This window comes from Anoplopoma fimbria, chromosome 15, assembly GCF_027596085.1.
Source record: "Anoplopoma fimbria isolate UVic2021 breed Golden Eagle Sablefish chromosome 15, Afim_UVic_2022, whole genome shotgun sequence".
In the NCBI taxonomy this organism is placed as follows: Eukaryota; Metazoa; Chordata; class Actinopteri; order Perciformes; family Anoplopomatidae; genus Anoplopoma; species Anoplopoma fimbria.
Genome location: NC_072463.1, coordinates 19,563,602 through 19,585,994, shown reverse-complemented (window position 1 = coordinate 19,585,994; position 22,393 = coordinate 19,563,602). Strand labels below are relative to the sequence as shown.

General features: G+C 40.2%; 2 protein-coding genes across 2 annotated transcripts; both read left to right on the top strand.

Annotated features, from left to right (window-relative positions):
- Positions 1-11,116: 11,116 nt before the first annotated feature.
- LOC129103835 (rho-related GTP-binding protein RhoV-like) lies at positions 11,117-12,208 on the top strand. The gene is made up of 3 exons (XM_054614446.1): positions 11,117-11,375; positions 11,452-11,510; positions 11,587-12,208. The coding sequence occupies exons 1-3, from the start codon at positions 11,216-11,218 to the stop codon at positions 12,034-12,036; spliced, it is 669 nt and encodes a 222-aa protein (XP_054470421.1). The 5' UTR covers positions 11,117-11,215; the 3' UTR covers positions 12,037-12,208.
- A 597-nt stretch (positions 12,209-12,805) lies between these two features.
- LOC129103726 (zinc finger FYVE domain-containing protein 1-like) lies at positions 12,806-22,061 on the top strand. The gene is made up of 11 exons (XM_054614313.1): positions 12,806-14,240; positions 14,341-14,845; positions 15,681-15,895; positions 16,162-16,268; positions 16,376-16,484; positions 16,611-16,708; positions 16,928-17,045; positions 17,175-17,345; positions 17,569-17,749; positions 17,864-17,977; positions 19,808-22,061. Exons 1-11 carry the CDS (start codon positions 13,731-13,733, stop codon positions 20,038-20,040), a joined length of 2,361 nt encoding a protein of 786 aa, XP_054470288.1. The 5' UTR covers positions 12,806-13,730; the 3' UTR covers positions 20,041-22,061.
- Positions 22,062-22,393: the final 332 nt, after the last annotated feature.

Here is a 22,393-nt window from a genome sequence, read left to right as displayed (position 1 = left end):
CGTACAAACACGTACTGATGAAAGACATGGACAGAAAGTCTCAGAAAGTATCCTGTCATTGCTTAACTAAAGCACTATGTCCAGTGGTTTTCCTTTTCCAGGAAACAGTGATAAAACTGATACATCACAGAACAGTTTATGGCCCCTGCTGATGCTAAATCAGCACTGAAAATCTGTTTTCTGCCCAAAGCAAATCACACCGAGTTCTTTGTGCCGTCTGAGACACAGTGTTTTGTTTTCGAAAACTAATGAGTTCCAGACAGACAGCAATGAGTCAACAACACCCATGTTGGACTCTGGCTTCAGACAACATGACAAGGTATGATGTGGTGCATGTTGTGCAAAACATAATTATCTGACTCAGTGCATTTGATGTACTGTTTGACTCTTTGCCAAAGCCTACATTGTATTTGTTCTCTCTCATTTATTTGTTGTTGCTTCTTTTTCTGAGTCACCAGTAAGATAATTCACCAATCTCATCTCGGATTTGCTATTAAAAAAAGTCTCTGGTTTAACAATACTGTTAACTTGATGTTAAATTCTTTTAATTTGATTAGTTTTAAACAGTCCCTATATTGCAATACCAAGGCCAATCATCTCTCCACCCACACATCTTGGTACACTTTAAAGGCTGTTTTAAATGTGGTTATGAAGTCAGAGACAAGCAGTTATTTTTCTACTTGCAATGAAAGTTAAATTATGTTGCATTAGAGCATTTTGATTTACAGCTCAGTCGAACACTTCTCATTTGGAGTTATAACAATAAAGATAAGTAAATCAATAACGGCCCTTACCACACTGTTAGGGCTCTTTGGAGACGTGCAGAGGGAATATGAAACCCTTAGGTCACCAAGTTAGAGGATGCTCTTTCAGAAAGAGAGGAGCAAAACATTTCCCCATTACTATATCTATTATTTGTGCAGCAGCATTGAATATACTCTGAAACCACATAAAATATCACCATATTCTATTGACATCAAATTAAAATGTACAATACATCTACATGGATGCACTCTCCTCCTAATCACCCCTAATCAATATCATCACCCTTCCTGAGGTCACTTGCTCTCCAGGAAAAGATGTCAGCCATTATACTCTGAACAAAACGCACACTGATTACACACACAATACCTCAATGTGGAGGTTGAGGTCATGTCCTGAGGATGTGCGTTTGGCCTATCACGACCCAGAATAGTGGTCACACTTCCCCAAAAACGTTATTCCTACTGATGCATTTCGGAGCTCCCACCTGCATGCTAATGTGTACCTAGCCTGAACCCTGACCCCTGACCTTGGCTTGGTCAGTGCAGGGCTGAAGGTCACCCTGGAAGTGTGTGTTAAAGAGAAAGTGATTGTGCCACTAATGGAGTCCATCCGCTTTAGAGCCCTATCCCTCTTGTATTGGGAGGTCAGCTCTGTCTGCTGAGGGTCACCTTACCCCTCGTTGGGTTTCTGCCAGTGGACATGAGTGCTGTGCGGTCAGGGAGGCCACTTCACCACAAGAGGAAGACCGTCCATTAAAAAGGCACAAACAATGGCTAATGATTTGGCATTAAACCATATGCCTTCTCTGAAACCTCTATCAGTCATCAAAACAGAAACAGAAACTAATGGTCCTTAATATTTTATACATTTTACTTGAAGGGGTTGCTTTGGAAACCCTTATCTGGACCCTATTTTCCCATGTTTTTGTGTCTAAGTGTTGCCATAGAGACTTTTATAGTGGGAAAAACAAGCACTTTTAGTAGACATAAATTGACGATGAGGAATTGCCCCGAGTGATTACATTACAGCTTGTTTATTCCGGCTAAATACTGGACAGAATTCAAAACTGGTTGTCACCCGTGGTCACTTAGACATAAAAACACAGGAATATAGGTTGAAAAATACCAAAGTTATCCTTTGTGCTTTCTGACTGGTATATCAAACGACCGAATCTGGATTGTGGTTTGAGTCGTGAGCTGCTGCTCATCTTGTTTGACAAAGAATACAGATTAGTCTCATCCATCATCCTGCTATAATAAACACCATTCTTTAATCCATTCATCATCTGCAGTGGTTGATGTAAAAACTGTTTATTCTCATTCAAACAGAACATGACTCACACCCACTGGATCTTTTAATACAATCTGTTTGGAGCAGGACTGGGGTTGAACCAGGCTTGACAAAATTAAATCTCAAGCCAGAGAGCTGCCTCCTGCTTCATTAACCTGCTCTCTCCCCAAGGAATAGCACTTTTCCTGCTCTTAATTAAATTTCCTTAATCTCTTTTACACTCAAACCCACCACAGCTGCCTGCCCCTGGCCGAGGGGTGTCAGGCCTTGAGGGGAAATTAATCTGCAAGATCATCTGAGTGAACTTTTCATAATTTTTAACTTGAAACACAAGTATTTTAAAATTGTACAAATTCTATGTTTTATTGTCGAACATGTGCTGAATCTTCGTTGCTCTGTTGGGAATTATAAATAGTAAAATACCATGTAGTATGCCAAAATTAACACTCACAGTTGCATGTGATCTGTATGTTATTTTTATCTGTGTGTTTGGATCCACATGGTCTAAAGAATCCTCTTCAGAGATGTTAAAGCAATACGAAACTGCGTTGTTGAAATGCTTTTTGCCATATTGGACATTGTTCCCAGTGTTTTATTAGGAGGCTAAGCTTCTACGCTATGTTTGCATTCTTAGTTGTGTTAGCGTGTTTCGCTAATTCGCTAATAAGCACTAAACAATCAATCACATAGTTATCCAGACAATTTACTTCATCATCATCATCTGCAAACTGCAATGAGGCATATAAGCAAATTCTAGTCCAACTATTTCTTTAAATTCAAACTTCCTCGGATGCTGTCGTGACCAAAATAGTGGCAGCTTCTTAAGCCAGTGTGTAGCATTCATCAGGGAAATATTCGTGTGGCAGGGCCGCATACTTTGAGATTTTCCCAGGGGTTTATCATTTATTAAAAGCATTTGAGCTGACAATGGCATTAAGGGAGGGAGAGGTATCATTGTCTGCCTTGCAGGAATGCCGTAAAACATATTAGTCCAACTCAGTTAGTATGCAAACCTCTTTTGCTTCTGCAGATGGCTGAGCATGAGCATCCACAGGTGCAGAATGTGTTGTTCAGTGTTGGCCTGCTTCACTTTGGCAGCATGCATGGCAGCAACCAGAGTAGTTATTTCACGATGTGAAACCAAATAAACCTTGTGCGGTATTCTTTGTCAAGGCACAACAATTGGGTGAAGCAGGTGGGTTTTTCCAGTGCCAAGGGAAGTGCCACAGTGACATTTGGCAAACAACCACCCACAACTGAGGATGGAGCCTGTTTTCTTCCCCCTCCAGTAACATTTTGAAGTCCTATTTGTTCTTTATTCATCTCCTTAATCAGTCAGTTCATATGTTTTTTCTTTTAATTGTAAGCCAAAATAAGGGAGTAAAATAGTAGAACTAGTGAAAATACAATGACCTAGTAGTGGAGTGGTCACACTCTGTGCAGAGAGAGACAGGTGCTTGTTTTGGTAAAAACAGCAACCTTGTTTGCATTGTAGCCCGTGCCACAGAATGATTGGCCAACTTTTTTCTATCTTGATGTCAAAACATGCCATAAATAAAATGATTGCACAATAATTCCCCTCAAAAGGCCAAACCAGAACTGGGTAGAGACATTGGCAGCTGCTAAATATAGACAGTGAAAGCAAGGGAACAACCAGGATGTCATGAAACTCTGAGGGAATATTAAGAGGTGTGGTTTACTTCTTATTTTTAAGTTGTAAATGCCATACATGCCTCATGCCCTACATTTGATAGATTATCTAAGACAGTCATTCCTAAAGACTAGGTCAGGACCCACAGGTGGGTCACAGGATATTTTATTTGGGTCGCCAAATAATTTAGCGAAATTTCTTCTATAGTCTTTTATCTAACATTTATATTTGCAGTACACCTTTGAGCCACATGAGGGAACCTGAATGTTCATATGGTTCTGATGTTTGTAGCCTACTTGTGAATCTAAAACAAAAGGCTGGCATCCATTCTGTTTGTTTCGCTGATGACAGACAATACAAATAATAAGTTGCCTGTTAATTCCCCCAAATGCATTTATTTGGTCTCATTTATAAAGTATTTAACATGCATATGTTTTCCATAGCAGATGCATTAAACACTGTTGTGATTCATCAAACATATGTATCTCTTTCAAGATAATATATAATGTGATGTAGAAATTACAGTAAAATGGTAAAGTACATTCAATTACACAAATTTGCTGTTCCCACAATTTAAGACAAGGCCTGTTATGTATTGGGTCATGGTGGTTTTTCATGGTGTGAGTACCCAGAAAATAGTTTGGGAAACACTGATCTAAGGTTGTTTATTTCACTTTAAAATGAATGTAAGCTAGAGTAGAAAAGGGAAAGTGGGAATAGAGCTGTGTTTTAGCGGAGAAGGCCTTTAGTGGTAGTAATACAGATGAGGGACGAGGCTCCAGCGCCCCCTGCAGATACAAGCTGTATTTGGAAAGCAAGCACAATTTAGAAGTTACACTTTCTTACCTACTGCTTGACATTTCCCTCCTTAGATGACCCTGACATTATGAGGACTCTAAGCTCTCAGGTACTCTGACTCACTTTCTCAGCCTGAATCAAAAGGCCCTTGAGATTTCCTGCCATTTTTCTCTGGAGTGTTTTCTCTCAAAGAGCAGGAAAGGCCGCTCTGTTTCCCACACACTCACAGAGGTTGGATATCAATGCCATTTTACAGTTTTACCACTGCAGCGCACAATCAAGCAGCTGCAGAGTCATTGTGAGAGTCTCACAGACTTTGTGCTCGAAAATCACACAAGTAATGATGCCGGTGTGTGTCTTTCAGAGGGAATAGTCTTTGCTACTTTTTTTAAAATAGCCTCTATCTGCTTGTGAATGTCTTTTAGCACTGAATGTAAGAGCAGGTTATTTTGTTAAAACACAATCTGTGTTCTCACTTCATTTGTTGTTTCATTTGAGTCCCTTCAGACTGAGAATTTTACCATCAGAGCCTTTAATCTTCTGCCCACTCCCTCTCTCTGGAACTTTGTGTTAAAATCTAGTTACTCTCATGCAATAAAAAGGCACTTTTGTAATCAATGAATTAACGATCCTATCAACATAACCCTGAAGAAATGTTTGTGTTGACGAACATAAACTTAGCTTTTCAATCACTTTTTCGTTTATCTTCAGTCTTAGTCAAATGCTTTCTTAAGTGTGTAATGGCAAGTAATGATGCTTTGTGTTTGTTTGGAAAGTTTTATCCCTTTGAAAAGATTGTGTTCTCATGTTAATCAGCCAATTGCGGCAGAGTTTCCTGTTTAAATTGATTCTAATCGGGCTCTGCAAGAACATATGCTGCTGTGTGGATTGATGTGGAGCCAATTGAAACTAAAAAGAAGAAGAAAACACAGATGCTTCAAAGGCCAAAGGGTGAGAGCCCTGGAGATATTGTTATCAGTTCCCTGGAATGCATGGGATCAAACATGCTGATGTGAATTTGCATTTGTACTTGGAATCATCTTATCTTGAACAGCTTCCAAAGAAAAATGTATTTGATTCTTGTAATGCCATGTATTTTTTCATGTAGCAAGCTTTTTATTGAAACTATAACACTTCTCTTGCAGAATGTACAATAAATAAAATGACAAAAACAAATCACAGCATCACATCTGATAATCTGACCTGGAAAAAATTATACGGTCAGGTTTTTCCATGTAATGTCAGTCAGCATAACAGAATTGTATTGTCACAAGCTATGTGTGACCTCGACAAAAGGTGATGAAGTATTTAAGATAACAATGTCCTGATAGAAGAGATTACAAATAGCTCCACACAACTAAAACATGAGATGTTGTGAAAATTATACAGGTATGCAAAGACGCGTAAACATTATTTGTGGAAATCCACACTGTTATTACTCAGTTTGGTGAAAAAAACAACCCAGAGCCGGGAATGCAGTTTACTTAATTTTTTATTTGCTGCAGAAATTATAGCTTTGGGAAACCACTAATTTTTAGTTTTAATTTGATCTGCATTCTACTTATTGATAGGCTTAACAACATTCGACTAACTATAATTATTATTATTAATGGAAAGCTCCAACATTTTGAGAAATAAGATTTCTTGCTAAGAGAAGAAAAAAGATTGAACTACTACTGAGCTTAGCTTAACATAAAGACTTGAAACAGTCCTTTTGCTTCACTCTAATCACTCAATCATTCAATATAATTTTTATTATTATTTGAATTGATGAACAAAACATAAGACCGAAATCCAATGTGACTGGAAAGGTTATTTCTGTGGGTGGTTCGATCAGATCTGATTGGCAGTGGCCTGACAACATATGCAAACAAATCCATAACACATTTTGTCACATTTTGATTAACGTGGAGCACAGCATGATATGATATCACTTTGTCCAAACTAGCCCTAACCTCTTAAAACCAGTGAGTAGGCCACAGATAAAACAGTACATACATACATCTCATGTGAAATAACCAAAACTGTGACAACTTTGGCAGAAATGTAATATCGTTCATGCAGCATCCCATTGCACATCGTTGGAAGGCTATTGAGAAAATACATTTCAGAGCTTTAAATGTGTTTTCAATCAATTTATGTATTAATTTAATGGTCAGACACTTGTTTGACTGTTTTGCATCAGGGCCACTGTATATCCCATGAGGCATGGAGGACAGACTCCCTGTGATGCTTTTCTGGAGGGTAAAGTAGGATTAGTCCGCTGCTTCTGGACCCCTGCCAGGGTTTAATGGAGCAGGAGTAACTAAATTGACAGGTCTGCTCGCTGGCCAACAAAAGCCCAAAAACGCTTAGGCTTTACTTAGAAATTGGGACATGCTTACTTACTCTAAGCTGGTTCAGATCAAAATGCTAAAAAAAATGGTGATGATATTAATTCAGATTAACTGCAAATGCTCTTATCCAACTAAAAAAGGCAAGGCATGTATATCCTCATTCACACGATGGCATGATTCACAGATGTAGTTTATGCTTTCCTGAAATAACTGGCTACAAGTCAAGAATGCGGACCACAGGGGTCAGCCGAGAGGTAGGGCAGGGTTGGGGGAGATCCTCACAGGTCTGAATTCCCATGAATCACTTGGTGCAGTGACTATAAGGTGCTAGAATTCGAGTTGTCCTGGGAAGGGTGTGGTATCTTGCTGCTAGTAAACTGGAGAGCTTTGCGGTGGTACGACTTTCTCATAACGCAGACACCCCATGCATCAAACCAGTGCTTTGGGCAATATGAAACAATGGTATGCATTTTTAGCCCAAGGCTGAAATAGCTCAAACGGCTAATGAGTGGATGGATTGCTATCAAATCTGGTACAGGCATTTATGGTCCTCAGATGATGAATCTTAATGACCTTGGTGATACCTTTTCCTATAGCAGCACGATATAGTTTATATTGTCGTTATTTCTCAAGTTTCAACAACTATCATTAATTTGTAGTTTTTCAATAAATTAAATAAAACATTCATAGTCACCTTGGGATGAAATGCTAGGACTCATCTAGTGCCATCAAGTCAAAATTTGTATTTGTCGAAATACTTTGGTAAAAACCTGAAAAACTAATGATATTCTCATCAGCTTGAGTTTATCAGCACTTTGTGTTTAGTACTAATTAGCAAATATTAGCATTATAACACGCTAAACAAAGATGGTGAATAGGTAAACATTAAACCCGCTGAACAGTAGCATGTTAGCTCTGCCATTGTGAGCATGTTAGCTTGCTAACATTTGCATTTACTACTACTACAGCCTCACAGAGCCGCTAGCCTGGCTAAAGACCCTTCTTTTTGCTCTGATTGCATACTGTTTACATCTAAATTGTGAAACTTGTTTGGAAAATATGTCATTTTCAGTTGCCCATTTCATGTTAAGGAATATTTACTGGCAGAACATACAAAATAAATGTCTTTGTGCATCAGTAAAGGGGTAAAAAATACTAAAACTGAGTGCATATCCTCAATGAACACAAAACAAGTGAATCCACCACAGTCTATGTTTTGTGTCAAATTCAACCAAGCAGGTCAGGTCCCTTGACATCAGGATGCAAACAGTATCACAGAGATTATGTCAAATATATATTTAGCAAGTGACAGTGTGTCCCAGCCGTGACCCTAAAGTCACACCTAGGAACTAAAGAAGACGGGGGAATGATTTCCATTATGAGAGGTCTCAGTGTGATGGAAGCACCCATCCTGCTCTAATCCTCACCACTTAAGAGCCTAGCCAATATCTACTTAAAGACACATTATGCAGGAAATGTTATGCAAATGGTTTGTTTATTGCTCCATCTCCGTGTCAGCCACTTGTTTTGTGCCCTGTCTACAGTGTGCCGTGCTGATCTCTGGCTTAGGGAGGAGCATAATCTTTTAACACCTATATGGCAGATTTCTCTATTGTTGTCAGATTTAAGATACACCAGGAATTTGAAACAATAGTTAGGTTTACTTTTTACCAACCAGATAAATAGTTCAGGGAAACAAGAGGGGCATTTGAGTTTATGTTATTCTGGCATTAATTCATGAGTCAGTCAACATGAGAGAAATTCATTTTCATGCGTGCTGTGTGTATTCTGGGGGCCTCCGTAATCTGCACACATTGAGTGACACTTACTAAGCAGATTACCTCTATAAATGTATGTCAGGCTGCATTTCTGCATGTCTTGTCATGCAGAGAGAGAGAGCGTGAGAATGCAGAACCAAAACAGGTTTATAGTAGCATCCCAATTGACACTGAGCCACTGTTAATTTCATGAGAACGCTGCTGACATCTGCTGCAAAGGTTAAGATACATGCAAACACATTTGCGTTTAGTAGCACGGTGTCTTTGTTTGCATTTGTAGCACTGAAGAGCAGCTTACTAGTTGATCTATGATGATAAAAGTGGCTGTTACAGGAAATATAATCTTTGGATGTGGAGATATTTAAAGACCGTTTCCTGTGTTTGACATTTACCTTGGCTTAAGGAACACAAGCATTGTGACTCACAGCTGCCAGAGGTGTAGCATGGGAGCCGAGCTGGCAACATGACGTGTGTTAAGGGGGGGGACCAGATGTTGTCTTCCTACCATGGGGAATAAACTCTATCACTCACAGCGCAGGTGGTGGGAAAAGGGGTAGAGAAAGGGAGAAAAGAACGAGTGAGCAAGAACCAACGGCAAACAGGAAGCAGAGACCTTACAACACAATGCACACAGAGTTTCCTGCAGGCTCAGACAGATAAGGAACAACACATTGTTTAAAGCTGTATTTTCACCCACAAATGTATACTGATCTCTAAAACCACATTGTACCTTGCTCTTACAGTTCTTCTGCACTACAACTGTGATAATGAGCATTTTGAGTCTTTTAATGTTTACACTCAGCTCTAATATCTCAAAACGATATAACTGCAGTACTGAGTTTAATGAAGGCAAAATACAGTAGGAGAATGTTTAGTTACCATTATAAACATTGCTATTAATATCATTATGACGATTAAAGCCTGCTTCATAAGGTCAGGGGGCAGACACAAGGATTGCTGTCCAGTGATGATCTGAAGGCTTGTTCATTAGCATCATTACCTTCTCATTTATTATCTTCATGAGCACAATCAGAATTCCTACACATTTGCACCAAATGCAGTTCCAGGCAAAAGAGGCAGTACAACTTGGAGTACCCACCTAATAATGTCAAACAATTAATAAGTTAAGATCTACATCAAAAATAACAGTGCAATATCAGCAAGAATGCCAGTAAAGCTGTCTGTACATATATATAAACAGGGTGTATACCTGAATATAACATACATAGCTTATTCTGGACTGTATTGAGGTGTGACTGCCTGAAAAAGAACAATTAATTCACCTCCAGTCTAACACGTCTACTTGTACATTGTGTGCTGCACTAGCCATTACACCTAATGATACATTGCAAATTATCATTAGTTATTATTATTATTAAGATTGTATTATTAGTATACTTTTGCAGCCTAAACCACAAGTGAATGTTTGATGGTGTGATTGAGGGGATTTTATTTTCAGTTAAGTTGGAATATTATTTGGGTGTATTCATGAACCCAGTCACCCTGAAAGAGACAGGATGAAACATGGCACATGCAGTTTCTGCCATAAACTGCAGCTGGTGACAGTCTAACAATGCCCCCTCAGCTGTACCCTTTACCCCTTTTACACATGAGAATGAAGCTGCCTCCAGAAAATTTAATTTATAGATTAGAAACACATGAACAACAAACCAAGTCAGGGAAAAAAAAAAAGGGATACCAAAGTCACTGAGGTGTGATATGACAGGGAGCAGATCAATCTTGAAAGCTGCGCCAACAATTAATAGAATTAATTAAGAAATTAAAATCTGGTCTTTTGTGAAAGATGGCAATTCTCTGTCCCACTTGAAGTCCCCAAAAATACACTATACATTAAACACAAATAATCAACAATGTGTCTGATTTACCGGGTAAACTCGGAAAGTAGTAATCTGTTCATAGCAAACTGAAAGCAGCGTCACGATGGAGCACAAGGTGGACGACAACATCCAAAAGCCAATTCTGGGACAACACCTCCCTCTATGGTCCAATAATGGCATTACACTCAATTGGTGAATACATTTAGTAGGCTGCATTAATAAACGACGAGACTGCGCGAGGCAGAAGCAAATAAAGAAGCAGCACGAGCTGTGAAATAATAACACAGTAGCCAGAAAATAACTTTTTCCAATTCCTTAAACTACAAAGTTATTAACAGCAGAATATGTATACAATATAGATATAAATACATACTTACTTGAGTTAACTTAAAATATTCTTATATCTTTTGAAAATATTAACATTAGACTATTACGCCTAATAATATTCTCTCCTGTGACAGTCCGAGTTGTCTATAACTCACTGTCGGTACATACAGCTGACTTTACCAGCGGTCAGACCCGTCACGTCTCGGTGGGAGTGACTATGTTAACCAGCATCAAATGGAAACAGACTAACTGCTGGGGTATCACTCATTTGATTGGATGCCTTTGTTCTTTCAAATCGAGGTGTCCTCTCTCCTTTACAGTCACCAACGGGCCCCTGGGGGAGAAGACATCTTTTACAGTAATGCTGCACTCCTGCTTGGACTTTGAAACTGCTGGGGAAATGGAGTAGCCTCATTATATATATAAGGAAAGATGGCCTGTCAGAGACATGATGGACCAAACAGGCAGAGGGAAGAGCTGAGCTGCATGCTGGTTGGTGATGGAGCTGTGGGGAAGACGAGCATGATTATCAGTTACATCTTCAATGGATACAACAACGAGTACAGACAAACAGCTTTCGATGTTTTCACTGGTGAGTGAAGGTTATTCTTTAAAGGTTAAAGCCTGCTTGACTCAGCAATAAAAACTGGTTTCTATTTGACTTACAGGTTTGGTTCGTGTGAATGGCATCCCAACTCGTATCAAACTGATAGATACTGCTGGACAGGTAAATGTTCCACACCACAATGTGATTTATATTCAAGAAAAGCTAGTTCCTTATCTCTCATTCATTTATCTGACAGGAGGAGTTTGGCCATCTTCGCTCTCTGTGCTATGCACATGTGGACGTCTTCGTTCTCTGCTTCAGCTTGGTGAACCCTGTCTCCTTCGACAACATCACCTCCAAATGGATCCCACAGATCAGAGCGGGCAACCCAACATCTCCCATCCTTCTGGTTGGAACTCAGTCAGACCTTCTCCACAATGTGGACATCCTTATTCATCTGGACCAGCGGAGCGCCAAACCAGTGCACTTCAGCCGGGCCAGAGGGCTGGCACACAAGATCAGAGCTCATGGCTATGTGGAGTGTTCTGCTCTTACACAACACAACCTCAAAGATGTGTTTGACTCTGCTATATTTGCTGCCATCAAGCACAAGCACTCAGGAAAAACGTCTAAAAAGCTCAGCCTGCTCAAACGTGTCAAGACTTTTTGTGATTGTGGATGGAGGAAAATCTTCAGATTCATCTAATACGGGGTCAAATAATGGATGAATGAATTGTGAACTTTGCTCAGTGGATCCTGTCTGTTTGGGGAGTCTTTGACGTATTTTCTTTCAAATATTTCTCCACAGAATGTGAATTGTGCAATGAACCAACATAATGTATGATCCTTGACAACCTGCATTGAAATGTGACAATCTTTATCCAAAACTCATTGCAATGAGTAGGCTACATTTTCTGTTCTTTTTTTAAGTCTTCTCTGTCCTTTCATTCATGTTTGATTTCTTGCTGTTGTTCATATTTGTGTGTGTGTGTTAAAGGTTTGCAATAAATGCACTATGCAACCAAATATTTAATTGCCCGTTGCTGTGTGTCTTTTAATTGGATTGATTAGAAAACATACAGTCTGAAGACCCTGCATCGGAAGGCAGCCTGCTGTTAGTGAAGAAATGGAGGGAAAACACAAAGTGTCATTTAAGACAAATGGTCACCTGCTGATACTTTGAAGTGCTACTTTACAAGACAAAAGCCATTTAAATCCATCCTCTGTTTGAAAGCTTATTCTCAGGCATGTTTGAGCACAGTTACTTTTAAAACAGCCACCCACTTGGACATTTCTCTGATAACATAATGATCAAAGATGTACAAGTTCAATTCTTTGACAAGTTTCCTTTTTTTTTTATGAGCGCATGAAAGCAATTTCGTCAGCTGCGCAGAAAGCGTCTAACAGAACTACGTTTCCCATCATGCAACGCGCGTCGCCCTGCCGTGCCCCTGTGACTGGAAATAATCTGATCAGCTGATCTGACCTGGCAACAAAATAACATAGCTAGAGAAATCAGCAGGGGAGGGGGCCGGAGAACAAAACAATGACACTGCTCTGGAGGACTGAAACACAGGGACACTTTGAGAATACTTTTAAAACGGAATAGCGCGGATTTCTCTCCCGGTTTAAAGCCAAACAGCCCGCTGATACCCGAGCCTCTGGCATCGACCGGGTTGTTTTTGTTGTTGTGTTGTTGCAGCTCTCTGGACACACTTGAGGCTATCTGTTCGTGTGCACTGGCTTGCTGGCCCGCTAATTACAGCTTTGTTTGTGTGCAAAAAGTTAAAACTATCCAGTGCAACCAGCTGGTCCTTAGATGATTTAATGACAGATTGTATCAGAGTTTTACTGCGGGTCCTTTTACCAGCTAGCCTGTTAGCCTCAACATTTGCACATTCATCCTTCAGGGAGAGCTCATTGTCTCGGTCGGTACTGTATACCTGTAAAGCTACATGCTAATGTTGTACCTGTGGAGTTTTGTTGGTTAACCTTCCTTGTAACTTATGCAGTGCTGCAGCTCAATGCTAACTTTGGTTCATGAGCTGTTAGTGGTAAAAACACCTCTTGTGTAACTCAAGGAGACAGCTGTCTGCTCTTCATTGCCTCACTATCTGTTGCACTAAACAACATTGTTGATTGCATTGTAAGTGTTTGAAATCCATGCTTTTATAAATAGTGTTATTTTTGAGAGATAGTTGTTAGAGTCAGTGTATCACCAGCCCTGTTACCATGCAGCTGTTGTAAGTTCATTTTGTTGTTGTTGTTGTTGTTGTTGTTGTTGTTGTTGTTGTTGTGTGTTGCACAATTTTCATTAACGCCTATTGGAAATAGCTGGTACTGTTTTAAAGCTGTTACAATAAGCACTGCTCTGTTTTCAAGTTTACCGCGTAAGAAACGATGAGTGGGCATGGCTCGTCTTCAGAAAAGGGAGTTAATACTAGCCTGATATGTCAAGAGAGTTATGCCTGTGGTGGCTCGGAGGAGGCTGCATTTGAGTGCGTTGAATGCAAAAGCTTGCAGTGCGTTCGTTGTGAGCTCGAGCTCCACAGCCAGGAGCGTCTGAAGAACCATGAGCGGGTTCAGATAGGACCTGGGCATGTCCCTTACTGTGACAACTGTAAAGGAGGTAATGGAGACAATGGCAAACGCCATAGATCTGTGGTCCGCTGCCAGAACTGCAAAGTTAACTTGTGCCAAGACTGCCAGAAACGCACCCACAGCGGAGGCAACAAGAAGAAACACCAGCTCATATCTTATCCTCCACCACCCAAACCTGCTGAGGTCAACCCTGCCCCGATCTCTGTACCGCCCGCTGTCCAAATAACCGATGAGACCAAATCTCTGAGGGCAAAACTTCTGGAGAAGATTTTCAGTTTTCTCTTGGTTGATGAGAATGAAGAAATGCAGGTGAGTTGTGCAAGAGTCACACTTGTCATGTATAGGAACAGAATCAAAATAAGTAAACAAATAACCAAATGTTCACTTCAAAATTCTTGTTTCTCCAAAGATAAAAGATGAATCTTCATTTGTAAAGAGCCTCAGCTGTAACCCTGACCAGCTGCTGAAGGTGGTGTCCATCTTTGGCAACACAGGAGAGGGCAAATCTCACACCCTGAACCACGCATTCTTCATGGGCAGAGAGGTGTTCAAAACTTCTCCCACACAAGAGTCCTGTACGGTGGGTGTATGGGCCGCGTTTGACCCCTTCCGTAAAGTAGTAGTAATTGACACAGAGGGGCTGCTTGGGAACAGCTCCAAACAGGGCCAGAGAACCCGTCTCTTGCTCAAGGTGCTCGCTATCTCCGACCTCATCATCTATCGCACCCACACTGACCGACTCCACGATGACCTCTTCAAGTTCCTCGGGGATGCCTCGGATGCTTACTTGAAGCATTTCACAAAGGAACTGAAAGCCACAACAGCCCGCTGTGGCCTGGATGTCCCTCTGTCCACCTTGGGCCCTGCGGTGGTCATCTTCCATGAAACAGTCCACACTAAGCTGCTTGGTTCAGGTAAAATATCTAAACACTTCTGTTCCTCTCAGGTCACAAGAGTAATGGGTGGAGTGTCATTACTTCATCGGTTACACATTTATTAGACGAGTCAGAGCTGTAAACAACATTTAATTGGAAAACACCCAATAAAACAATACTTTGTGACTCATCACTGTAAGGGATGAGGCTTTATAAGGTTTAAGCTATGCAGATAATTACAGCTTTGGAAAATGTTAGTGTACAGCCCGTTTTAAGGTCACTTGAGCTAGCAATCTGCATTCAAACTTCTTGTGAAATTTGGAAACACTTCTTTTTTGTGCTAAAAAAAAAAGCTGTGCATAGTGTATGAAGTCAGAAATGTCACATATTTATAGTTAGCACTTGACACTTGAAAGGCAATGGCAGTTTTTGTATATTATGTTTCAGTCCAGTTGCTACAACTCATACTTTACATAGCTGTCAACCATTTTCCAATTTATACAATTCACTACAATTTAAATGTAGTCACTGCTTATGAGGGAGAAAAAACACATTCAAAATATGGTAGGACTTGGGGGGTAAAGTGCAAATGATTTCTAGTATCTAAAATATGATAGAACATTGATATGAGCCTTCAAAACATGTATTTGCTCATAGATTTTCCTAAGTATGTGTTTTCTGGGAGTGGTGGCTGATGCTGCAACATTCTTGACACTTAAATATTTAATTTAATAATTTTCTCTCACATATCATAATTGGTACATTAAGCACAGTATTCTAAGAATTGTGTTATGTATCTGACGCAAATGCTGATTATCTACTGTACATTCTGATAACAGTCTATAGTGACCCCTCTGTCTGTGTTTTGTTTTAGATAAGTCATCTGAGTCAGTAGACCGGCTGTTGACGGAGCGCTTCAAGAAGCTCTCCCGTTTCCCAGAGGCCTTCAGCTCTGTACAGTACTGGGGCACGCAGACTCTCAACCCGCCGACTGACTTCCGTGGCCTGCAGAATAAACTGGAGCAGCTCCTGGATAACAACGCCACCCGTTCCCCACGCACCCCTGTGGTCATCTTCAAAGCCCTGCAGGTAGAGTTCAACCATCAGCCAGCTTCCGGCCTGCTTCGGACTGGCTGGTTGTTGTTATAAAGCCAGCGTTGAACTGAACTGACGCATCATTTGCTGATAAACTGTTTCCTAAGTTCAGATACAGATGTATTTCAATCAGCACAGCTCTGTTACTGTTTATTAAATGCATTAGTTGTTTCTATCCATATCACAGTGTGAGGTAGAGGTGAAATACTTTGTTTCGTCCGGCTCTACCTTATTTCGGCTGTACCTTGATTCTCTTACAGGCATTGAGTGAGCGCTTTAATGGAGAAATTACAGGTGAACTTGTAGCACATAGCTGCTTCTTTCCTGATGAGTACTTCACCTGCTCCAGCATGTGCCTCAGCTGTCGGTAAGAACCTTCCTCCCTTTAAAAAAGAAGTCTAACAACTATAACTTCTTCTTCAATCCCTTGCCTTTCTTATTGTTAAACATTCTGGTGTTTTACTTTTGTCCCAGATCTGGCTGCAAGAACAGCATGAACCACTTAGAGGAAGGAGTGTGCCACGAGGCAAAGCATCGTTGTCGTTATTCTATTCAGTATGATAATCGCATTTACACCTGCAAGGTAAGCGCAATTGTTCACCTATATACTTTAGCTTGATCAAATTCGTCTCTCTATACCACTGACTGTGTAATTACTCTTGTTCCATGACCGATGAGTTTAAAGTCATTGTGTGGCGCATCATTTTAGGCTTGCTATGAAGGGGGGAAGGAAGTGATAGTTGTCCCTAAGACCTCAGCTTCCTCAGACTCTCCATGGATGGGCCTCGCCAAATACGCCTGGTCTGGGTGAGTAGCGGCTGAATTACCTGCAGGGTAATATATTACAAGGCTTCACATAGGCTTATGTTACCTTTTACGGAGCCTAATTTTAGCTCTGTTGTCCAAACTCTGACCTAAAATCTAATTTTTCTATTCAGTTAACTTACATTTTCAAGTAATACCACAGCTATTTACATTTAAATTTTCACAGAGACTTTTACATTTATGTGTCTGCTCTATGTTTAGGTACGTCATTGAATGCCCCAACTGTGGAGTAATCTATCGGAGCCGTCAATACTGGTATGGGAACCAGGACCCTGTGGATACAGTGGTCCGCACAGAGATCCAGCATGTATGGCCAGGGGTAAGAGAAACAAGCTATTTGATTTATTATTATGCTGCCTTAACTGTCTGTAATAATACAGATCTAGAATTATGTCTAGAGGCAACCATTTATCTACTTATGCAGTAAAAACCTGTCTGCTTTTTGCAGTCGGATGGCTTTTTAAAGGACAATAGCAATGCAGCGCAGCGTCTTCTGGATGGAGTCAATCTAGTGGCCCAGTCTGTGTCAGAGCTCAGTGTCAAGCCTGCCAAGGCTGTCACCTCTTGGCTGACAGATCAAATCGCCCCATCCTACTGGAAACCCAACTCCCTCATCTTGGTGAGTGACACACAGCCCGCCCTCTGCCACCCGCCACCAACAGCCAAGTCAACACTTTTGCGTCCAGAGCTATGTTTACTGTCTGTGGTGATCTTTGCCTATTACGCAATATATGTTTGCATGTCAAAATATAAATCATAGATAGACACAGATTGCGTCCTCTTCCCTCTAGCTCTCGGTCAATAACAGCTTCTGTTGTTATTGTTTTTTTTTCTTGTATAAGGTGTGCCATAAGTGTCAAACAGTCTTCCAGGACAACGACACCAAGCATCACTGCCGTGCCTGTGGAGAGGGCTTCTGCGACGGCTGCTCTGCCAAAGCTGCACCCGTCCCTGAGAGAGGCTGGGGTCTTGCCCCTGTCCGAGTCTGTGACGTCTGCTATGAACAGAGAGCTTCATACGCAGGTACACGCTCTCCCAATAATGTCAAATGTTATTGGTCTTTCCTCTTTTGTTTGCTATGCAGCCAAGTAACATTTGGTGGAGCGGGGCTTGAGCAAATATATTTTCTCTATGCAGAGCTGCTTGAGGCAGAGCTCGAGGAGGAAGAAGGTGGAACCCTGGCCAGGAAGGTTGGGGAAGCAGTCACCAACACTTTTGGGGTTGTGGTCACTGCTATTGACATCCCACTTGGTGAGTGTTGCCATTATTACTAACATAAATAATGACCCAGTAAATGTGAGTCAATGGATACAATGCCCTCTGGTGGCAGAGGTGTAACCTGCTTATTTACAGTAAGAAAGAAAAGCATAGAGGCCTTGTTTCTAGTTTGAACTCTCAAATATGTTATGCAGGAGTCTGACCGGCAAAGCCTCCATTATAAGGATTATAGGATGCCCGGATGGCCTAATAGAGCTTGTACAATTACTAAAAGCTCACCATCCAAACAGGGGGAATTGGTTCCCATCAAGCCTAGTGTGCTCTACGGCTTCAACATTATGTATTTTTGAGTAGACTCAGATGAGTGACTGAAATTTTATGTTTTAACAAAGATTCAAATACGGAATTTGCATTTGTTTGTAACTTATTCCTGCCTATAAAAGTTTTTATGGACTCCAAATTTAAAATCCTCCCACACACATGCTCGCTACAGAAGCTTAAACTGCCTTTGACAATCTCTTGTTGAAATGCTTTAATATAGAGGTGCTCTGCTACCTAATGTTTAACATTTCAGTTCTTCTATTTATTGTTTAGTCTTACTGGAAAGGTGAGAGAGATAATCAGTTACCTTGTTTATTTGGTTTCTTTTTCTGCCAAAAACCTTTGCTGTATATTTCTTGGATCAATCATATGAATGAATGCACAAATGTCTAGGGTGCACTTTGGTCCAACCTCTTTTATAACAGCTTATATGACGGGTTTCTGTCAAGATAATCCAAAATGTGTTTTAGATTGAGAAAACTGGCTCTGCTGCACAGGAAGAGATAGCAAAGACTTGGCGAGAATAAATGCTGTTCTCACTCAAATACACAGTACAAGTCATATCCCCTATTTTCACTTCAGATTGTTGTTTTAAGCATATCTTCAACATACTGAGAGAATATAATTATTTCATTGAAAGCATTAGCTGTAAGATTATCAATGTCTATTGTGCTGCTACATAAGCCAGCTGTAGAACTATATTGACTGGTAAAAGCCAAATATTCTTCAGAGCAAGGTCTGCGCCAATAGCAGCAAAAAATACTTACTTCCAAATCTTGTTTCAAAGTTTCCATGGATACCCCAACTAAGACAGATAAGGCTTGAGGTTATGGTGCACTTTAAACAGTATTGAGGAAAAAATAGGCATTGATAAATCTTAAGTTTAGCAATGGTAACTGTGAATTTAACAGTCTGGTATTTTAATTTCAGTATGTGAATTACTTTCAAATTAAAGGATTGGCTCAACTTTTTGGGAAATTTATATTTTTGGGGGAGGTTATGTTCCAAATTCCAGAATGCTGGACTTCTGGAATTTCTTGGCCTGGAGCATTTGCCAAGCAACCAGCAGAGATTCCAGGAAGTCATTGCTTCCTGCCAAGAAAAAGGCCCAGGACATTACCCCCCGTAAAACCACAACTTACTGCTCTTACACTTTAGTTTTTGTACAGATAAACAAAAAAGATATGATGTTCATTACTTAGCTCATCAAGGTTATTCATCAATGCCCTTTAGCAGTAAATATAATGTTGGTCTACAGTATCCTTTGGAGAGAGTTAGGCTCGCAGTTCACTTCTGTGTCCAGTATTCATGCTAAGCTCACCTAATAGACGTGACAGTGTTATTTATCTTCTCAGCAAGGAAGTGAATAAGTATATTTCCAAAATGATTGCGCTGTTCCTTTTAAGGACTATAAAGCACTATAAAGTTCAGAGTGACTTAAAGTTACTACCATGTGTTTTGCAAATATAAAAGTGCTACCTTATACTAATCTGATACCTGCTTCTGTATGTGTGTGTACTTATGTTACGTGTTACCCCTTAGGCCTAGTGAAAGATGCCGCTCGTCCTGCCTACTGGGTGCCTGACCAGGACATCCTGTCCTGCCACAACTGCCAGCGCGAGTTCATTGCCAAGCTGTCCAAGCACCACTGCCGTGCCTGTGGCCAAGGAGTGTGTGACGACTGCTCCGCGGAGCGTCGGTCGGTTCCGTCGCGGGGCTGGGACCACCCTGTGCGCGTTTGCACCAGCTGCAACCAGAAAACTGGAGAACTTTAACAGGGAAGGCCTTCCTTCCTCAGAGCACTGGAGAGAACCACTCACTCACTCAGCTCGCAGTCTGTCACTGCTTTACCTCCGTTAATCTAATGGTTCTGTCTTGTTTCTGTGGAAAGGAAGTATTTAGGCATACATATAGGACGTTTAGCAGAGTTCCTGTGGCCTTTGTAGAACAGCCGGAACACGTGAGTTACTTGACTGAGTGTGAAATGTACATGTCCACTCTGATTATTCAGAGTGAATATTTTGATTCTCATTGACACAAGTCCCTAATTTTACGTTAAATAAGGCTGTTGAGCTATTTTTCTACTATCAGAAAATATATAAAAAAATGTATCATTTAAAGAGTATTAGTTAGTTGAGAACCCTCTGGGGTTGGTGTTATTCGTTTCTTATTATTGAGCATTGTTCTTTGATGTCGCACGTGTAATGGCAAGAGTTATTTTATATCCATGCAGGTATAACTGCAGGTCCCATTGCATGCTGCATTGCAACATTTTAGTTTTTGCACTAAGCCTTTTTCAGCTGTTATAGGCTGTTGCTTACCATGGCCAAAATCCAGATATCCAGATGATCAACTAGTCTGTCCCAAACTGAGCTGAAATCTACCACAGTAGGTCTAGATTGTGGATATCTGATGTGCCAAATATCATTCAGGTCACTGTGTCTGCGCTGGTATAATGTTTAGTTTTTATCATGTTGTTGGTTGTATGAAAACATAGAACTATGTGGGACATTTGAAACGTTAAAAATTATTTATGTATTAAAGATAAAAAGAAAACATATTAACACTCTGGCATGCATGACAGTCTGAGAGATCCATGGCCTTTTACTTGTTCAGAGGATGGTCTCTGAATAAACCTCACAATCTCTTTTACCAAGTGGCAATTCAGTGTATCCATGTTATAAAAATGTATGTATTTCATGTTCAAATTGGTTTTCTTGACACCTCGATTTTAATTGTTTTTTAAATATTTACAGTTGTTTGTTTGTATGGACATTGTTTTGCAGAACTAAAGAATATTCAAAATTGTCTACAAACCAGCATTACATGTTACACTCACGCCAAGGACAACACATTTTAGTTTTAGCTCTTCACAGCTTGTTTTTCCGTTATTATAGCTCCGTTATTGATGATGTATATTTTCCTTTTCTGGTTTTTGTTTGACATTAATTACTGTATGGATATTTATAGACTTTGTAGCGACTGTATACAAACCACTCTTTCCCCCCTTTTTGTCATTTGTCTTTAAGCATTACACAGAAAAATTGATGCTTAGTTGTGGCAATGATAAGAAACGGAACCATATTTAGTGACTGAAAGCTTTATATGTGGATATAATTCAAAGCACAAGGTGATGCCTTTAACACATATGCTTGTATTTGGTGTTAAAAATTTGAAAAAAAAAGGGTCGATTGTAAGCTTTGTAGATAAAGTGAATTCTCCCTTTGCTCCTAGCTTTGAACTCTTTGGGTCTGATGAAAAAATGTTTTGTCTGCCTTGTCTAAAAGTAGATTTATTTGTCTGAATGTTGCATCACACACACACACACACACACACACACCCTCCTTGGAGTTGCTAATGTTGCACAGTAAAGAATAGGAAATACATAATTTCACATTACTTGTGCTGGAGTTCATTCCCGTGCAAAATGTTATCTTGCGATGACCAGTTTTTTTTCTTGATTAGGTTGGATGCTATCATCGACACTCACCTACAGACTACAAATCAAGCAGGAATGATTGATACAATTTATGAAATGTTGTGTGGATACTAAACTGATGGAAGATTTGCATAAGATTAAAGTTGTATTGGCTCCCATCTGTCAAAAAAAAAAAGATCTGGAATTGCCTCTTTGTCTTTAGTGTTTGTCTGTGTGTTTAAATATGCTTGTGTCGAACCACTTACTGTACTGTATGTGGGAGGAATAGATTGTGTGCACGGCTGTGTATTATGAGCTTTGCTTCCACTCCTTTCCAACACTGCCGCTTCAGATAAAGTGAGGGAACAACTATTTGCTTGGTGCTTATTGATGATGATAAATGATTTAGAATTATTTTAATAAATAATTAAACACAAGCTTCCATGTTGATATTCTGTGCCACTTGCACTGCATGTTTTCAGTACGCCAGGAGGGGAATTTCACTTGATACATATCCAAGCTCCTGTAAGGGTCTCTTTAAAAGTGCTGTTATTCAGTTGTGTACAATACAAATACAAGGGAAAACCCTTTAAAATAATTTTGACAGTTTACCCCATGAGGCCACGCCCCGTTCGCGTATGCTGCAAATGTATTGGTCCACGATTTCACCCCGAGCTCTGATTGGTCCATTCCCCTAGGTTTCCCTCAGA

Coding starts and splice junctions, on each gene's coding strand:
- LOC129103726 (XM_054614313.1), top strand. CDS start 13,731: ATGAGTGGGCATGGCTCGTCTTCAGAAAAGGGAGTTAATACTAGCCTG. Junction 16,269..16,375: donor AGCATGTGCCTCAGCTGTCG/GTAAGAACCTTC, acceptor CTTTTGTCCCAG/ATCTGGCTGCAAGAACAGCA. Junction 17,046..17,174: donor TCCAGCATGTATGGCCAGGG/GTAAGAGAAACA, acceptor TGCTTTTTGCAG/TCGGATGGCTTTTTAAAGGA.
- LOC129103835 (XM_054614446.1), top strand. CDS start 11,216: ATGGCCTGTCAGAGACATGATGGACCAAACAGGCAGAGGGAAGAGCTG. Junction 11,376..11,451: donor AGCTTTCGATGTTTTCACTG/GTGAGTGAAGGT, acceptor TTTGACTTACAG/GTTTGGTTCGTGTGAATGGC. Junction 11,511..11,586: donor TGATAGATACTGCTGGACAG/GTAAATGTTCCA, acceptor TTTATCTGACAG/GAGGAGTTTGGCCATCTTCG.